Source organism: Montipora capricornis, chromosome 13 (genome assembly GCF_036669925.1).
Source record: "Montipora capricornis isolate CH-2021 chromosome 13, ASM3666992v2, whole genome shotgun sequence".
Classification (NCBI taxonomy): Eukaryota; Metazoa; Cnidaria; class Anthozoa; order Scleractinia; family Acroporidae; genus Montipora; species Montipora capricornis.
In genome coordinates, this window is record NC_090895.1 from 50,105,173 (window position 1) to 50,110,836 (window position 5,664).

Here is a 5,664-nt window from a genome sequence, read left to right on the forward strand (position 1 = left end):
GTTTCAGTAAATATTCTGCATAGTTCCCTTGTTCTGTTTACAAACCTTGTTTTTATTACATTCAAATGTGCCAATGGAGCTCTGTTTGGAACATTAGGGAGCTTATTAATAAGCACGCGACATTTTTGAGATGCAGACAGCAACCGGAAGCAAGCTGTTTTCCCTTTTAACTTATCTTCACACAACCACATTTGTATTCCTGAGAATCTTATCTTCATTAAAGATAATTAGTTTAAAAATGTTGGAGATACTACCGTCTCGGCATGCAAAACCATCTCTTCTGGTTGCCATCCATGTCTCAAAATGTTGTGCATGCTTAAGCTCCCTACAGATGTATTAATGACAATAGGTAACATCAATGATATCTTTGCTATTACACATACATGTATGGCTGTTTCGCGTTTAATTGACGCATTTCCATCATTTCCTTGGAGTTAGAGGAACAAAAGTACAAGGTATTTACATGGACAACTGCAGGGCACAGAAGCAAGGTTCATGTACAGTATACACAGCACAGAGCGAGCGTACATGTATAACAAAAAAAACAATTCACAACCATAAGCCACACAAGGTACACAACACAAAACATAGCCAGCAGGTATTTTTTACAGGTCACAGGTCAGGTTCATAGGTGACAGCTAAACAACCCTAACCCTTTTAAATGTATTAATGGTAATAGACAGCCTAAAAACAAATTATTTTGGCCTAAGGTTAAATCAGGAAAGGGTAAGGGTTGTTTTTGTGATGATAAGACTGTGACCTGTAAATGTGACCTAGTGTGACCAGTAAAAGAAACCTGCTATTAGTATCACCCAACTAGTGGACTAATGCAAATCCTGCATTTTAATTGGCTACGCTATTGGAGGACTATTAGTAATAGTCCTCAAGTAGCAAAAAGCGTGACGCTTTCTTTCATTTTATTCCCGAATAAACATTTCTTCAACTTGCATTTGCTAACTTTATTATTGCCTTTTCTGTCCAACTAGCTGGTTGATACTAAAACAATTAGACCCTTTGCCCTCAAGGGCCATGGGTCAATAGCCCATATTGCCTCGCCTCATGGGCTATTGACCAGTAGCCCACAAGGGCTACGGGTCTAATTGTTTTAAATAGTAAATTAAGCTATATTATTATTCCACCATTACACCATTTTACCATACTTGGTCAAGAGAACATGCAAAATATGAGACGGTAATACAATGTGGTGTCCCGGTTTTAGCGGTTTAGAACAGAGCAAATACGGATGGAACGAGAATTTTTCAATGAAAGAATTATTGTTTTCAACATGATTCAAAGCCTGAGAATTTAGCTGTCGGCGCTTCTCACTCGTTATTTTGTTTATCCAATCAAATAAAGATCTTTCGCTGGCTTTTTGTGCTGTTTACATCATTTGCATGTGCCCTGAAGGACAGACAATGCATTTCTTTCCAAACCTCTCTTACCAAATAAAATTGAAGCAAGATAACACCTTTTTCGTAGTGGAACAACAAATCTCTTACTCAATGGTTTAACACATGTAATACTCGAGGACATTTTGCTCATTGCTCGTATTTTTTGTTGCCCCTGCGGGGCTCGGAGAAATGCTACACAACTTGCAATATATCCATGCATGTTAACTTAAGTCATCAAATAAGATGTATGTATTTGGAACTGCAGGGCGCACAAACAAGGTACACAGCACAGAACACATACATGTACATGCTGCAAGAAAAAACACATACTGTAACAATAAAAGCCATGATTTATTACAGTACATAGTCAAACTGGTCAGAGATGAAAAGGAGAATTCTGACTGGTTTTCATAAGGCGGTTCCAATTTTGCAATACGGACTGTTAAGATGGACCACCATTAATAGGGTGCCAAACTGTTCCCACTTTGTCGCACATTAAAAAAAAAAAAAAGATAGAATTTTACTTTCCAGAACCATTAAAAGCAGGCGAAGAGGAGAAGAATTGGAAGAAGATAAAGAAAACACTGACAAAGCTGCCAAGTACCACCAGTATAACAAATACCTTATTGAACTAGCTTGTTCAGCCTGTACTGCGAAACTATTGGTCTTGTTCAATTTTTACAAGCAATATAACTATTTTCTCAGTGCGGACCTCATGCTAGTTCAATACTTAACAATTATTGGATGAGGTTGAGCATGTTTGCGATAATTATCAAGGTCAAAGTTTGTGTTATCTGATGAAGCTGAAGGCTGAGGCAGATAACACAAACTGAGGCCTTGATAATTATTGCTAACATGCAAAAACCAAATTCGATAATTGTATTATTATGCATATTCCTGAGCTGAGCTCCGCCATGACAAAACTGATCAAACTGCTGGTTAGTGTGTCAGGTGACATCACTTCTGCATGCATAAAACTATTGTCTGTAGGTATGACGTCAATTCTACATAATATATTGGGAGTCAGGGTGGCTTAGTGGTTATCTATCGGGCCTCCCACCACTGCGAGCCGGGGTTCAATTCTGGCCTCGGCCAGCATGTGGGCTGAGTTTCAGTCGATCTCAACCTGACTCGAGGGTTTTTCTCCGGGTACTCCGGTTTTCCTCCCTCATCAAAATCGACTCACAGCTAATTGACATCTAGCTGTGGTGCTGTGCTCCGACATCAAACATGGACTGTATAGCGGCAGCCAGAGGCGCCTTTGTATGCTTTCAGCCCGATGTCGTGAGCCGCGCCCTTCGGAATTCAGTCCTCGACTGCAAGTAAGAGTGATTAGCACTAGCAATATTTATTTATATTTAATATAAAATCTATTGTTTGTAGGTATGACGTAAGAGAAACAGAGCAAGCAGAAATTTTAGTTGCGTGCTTATAGCCAATCAAAATCGAGCTGGTGACACCAATGTATAATAATATCTATTAACAATCAATCATGGCACATAAACAAGGTACACATACACAACACAGAACATATCACAAACAAGCTATTTATAACAGTACACTCTGGGCACACAAACAAAGTACATGTACTGACCTGCAAGACAAAAGGCACATAACAATACAATCCACAATCAATAATATTTATTATGGCACGCAAACAAGATACAGTACACAGCACAGAACGCATACCATTTGCAAGCTATTTACAACTGCATGGCACACTAAAAGGTACAAGGAACATAATTATGACAAAAAGGCAATTTGCAACTGCAGGGCACACAAACAAGGTACACTACCATGGTACATAAGTACTGAACATACATGTATAACAAAAAAGCTGTATTTATAGTACAAAATAATGCTAGGCACACAAACAGGGTACACAGAATATATGTAAGAAAAAGCTATTATTGCTCTTGCAGAAGCACTCAAACAAGGTACACAACACAGAAAATAATTATGACAAAAAGGCTATTTCATTTAGCAACTGCAACCGAGGAGGGCATACAAATAGGATACACAACATAGAACACATACATGCAGTAACATGCAGTGTAGCAATGCAAGCTAGTCAAGGCCCACAAACAGGATACTCGGCACAGAGTATGTATATTTAAAAAGCTCTTCAAAACTACGGGGAGAAAAACAAGAAGCAAGACACAGAGCTCTAAGGTGGTCTGACTTTCAGAGAGCAATTAAGGGAGATCGTATAACATACAACATAAGCTTACAGATGTAGACCTGTACTACCAAGATCCTGTATAGCCAACCATCAGGTCTAAAATGCATAAGATACAAAAATTACCACGCTTCTTGCCTCAATTTCATCGTCCTCTTTGTCGTCCGTGCTATCACCATTGTTTGAGTCATCTAACTTGAGACTGTTGAGAAAACCCGCAGCACAATTTAAGCTTAAGTTTTTGAAACTGGGTCTAACAAAGGAGAAAGATTTGGAATCTGCTGAACTTACGCTTCAAATTTGTTCATTTCTGCGAATAAATATCTGAAAAACCACCTTTAAAAAAGCACAAATCTATGTACAAGGAAATACAAAGCTTAAATATGTCTTATAAACGAAGAATATCTACTTCTTCTACATGTACACTGGATACGCATGTCAACGGATCTCATCCCCAGAGCCCACGTGTCTTTTGGTCAGCGCTATGACACGGAGCTCCTAAGATACCTCATGTATCCCTTATTATAAGTACAAGGAATGGTTACGTTAATACAAACGTTGACCGTGTAGCACTTATATTTTAAACAGAGTTAACTGAATAGAGTGTAATGTGAAGTGCTAGATTTCTATCCCATATGAACCATCCGAGCGTTAACCCTACTGACGGAAATGGGCCCACACAAGGACAGACCCTCAATTTGGCTGACCCTAGGCCTAAAAACCAACTTTAGGCCTAGTTACGCCTGGGGTTAGCCAAATTGAGGGTTTTGGGTTATTCTTTAACGAGTTTTCGGGGTCTTGGGGTCTTCTTTTTCGAGACACCCGTACTTAGCCGGGGCTCCGGAATAATCAATTTCCGGAACTCCAACATTTTAGGAATTCTCGTTTCACTGAAAAGTGAAATGGGGCGATAACTAGAACTCAAGGGTTTATAAAAGCAGCAACAAATCTTCGTGTTTATAAGTTTAGTTGGAGATTTTTGCGCCATATTCGTAAATTACAAGTTGTTTTACACACCCTAGTTTACGCGTGAGCAGTTTGATAAATCAATTAGCACGGTTTCTTACGTCTTTAGAATACGAGCTTTAAAGTCTGAAAGCCCGAAACTCCTCTTCTTTTAACTAGTGAGTCTTTGACGTCATTTTCTCGTCGATCCAACTCTCTCAAGATTTTAAAATTAAGGCTTAAAACTTGGGTCACTTACTGTTTAGTTAACACAGTTTTGAAATCCAAAGGAAAAAAAGATGTGATTTTTTGATCATAGTATCACCAGCACTCAGCTCAGCACTCGCAGAGGTTGTCTTAGCTGTAGCACCCTTAATTATTGTAATGGTTCTTTCAGACTTGATTCAAAAAATGTAATGTGACACAATTCTCCCCAAGTTTCAAAACAAAGGACCATTTTCGCCATAGTTTTAATTCTTGGCTTTTTCCACGTCCATTCTTTGAAAAGATATACTTTACCAGAAACCCATCAGGGTTGAAACGTGTAACGCGCGTTCACAGCTTCCGCATATTCAGAGCGAAATGATTGGTTGAGTGTTTCAGTGATAAGTACCATATTTGGAAACTCCTCGCTCTTGTTGTTCCAAATATAGTACTTAGCAAATTGAATATTCAGAAGCATGTTTCCCAGCACACAAGGGGCCGTTACACGTCTCAACTCTTATGGGTTTCCTTGGGCTGTATATGCATACCATTTAGGGCATCGTGTGACTTCTATTTTCTAGTTTTGTAACTCCTTGAAGCAGCATCTATGATAATTTTCCCATGCATGGTCTCCCCTCCGAGAAAACCGCATAAAATCCGCAGTAGGGCCCTTTCAAAAAGCTTGACATATTGTCAATTCCAGGCTTGAAATAGTCATAACCCATGAAAGACAGCTAATTTTCCATGGGCCAGACTACGCAGCCTGGTCAGTGAGCTTTAATTGAAATCCCGAAGTTCAGATGGCTAATGAGAATCGATGCTGCAGGCGAACAGTTTTGACTTGCGGCACAGACCATGCCCGAAAGCTAGGCCATACAAATTCTCTTTCTAACGCCCTTCTGAGACCTTCTGGTATCACAGAGGTCATGAGTTTGGTTCTCGTTC

At 39.4% G+C, this 5,664-nt stretch overlaps 1 protein-coding gene across 2 annotated transcripts in view; it reads right to left on the reverse strand.

Annotated features, from left to right (window-relative positions):
* Positions 1-4,033, reverse strand: part of LOC138030172 (eukaryotic translation initiation factor 4E type 2-like) — an 18,680-nt gene extending 14,647 nt beyond the window's left edge. The window contains exons 1-2 of one of the 2 annotated variants that reach the window (XM_068878058.1): positions 3,862-4,033; positions 3,709-3,772 (exon numbers count right to left, since the gene is read on the reverse strand). In XM_068878058.1, the coding sequence (XP_068734159.1) occupies positions 3,709-3,772; positions 3,862-3,878 (81 nt within the window). In that variant the 5' untranslated portion in view covers positions 3,879-4,033. Of the gene's footprint in view, positions 1-3,696; positions 3,773-3,861 lie in introns of both variants that reach the window. The other variant, XM_068878057.1, reaches the window with a different exon arrangement.
* Between the last annotated feature and the right edge of the window lie 1,631 nt (positions 4,034-5,664).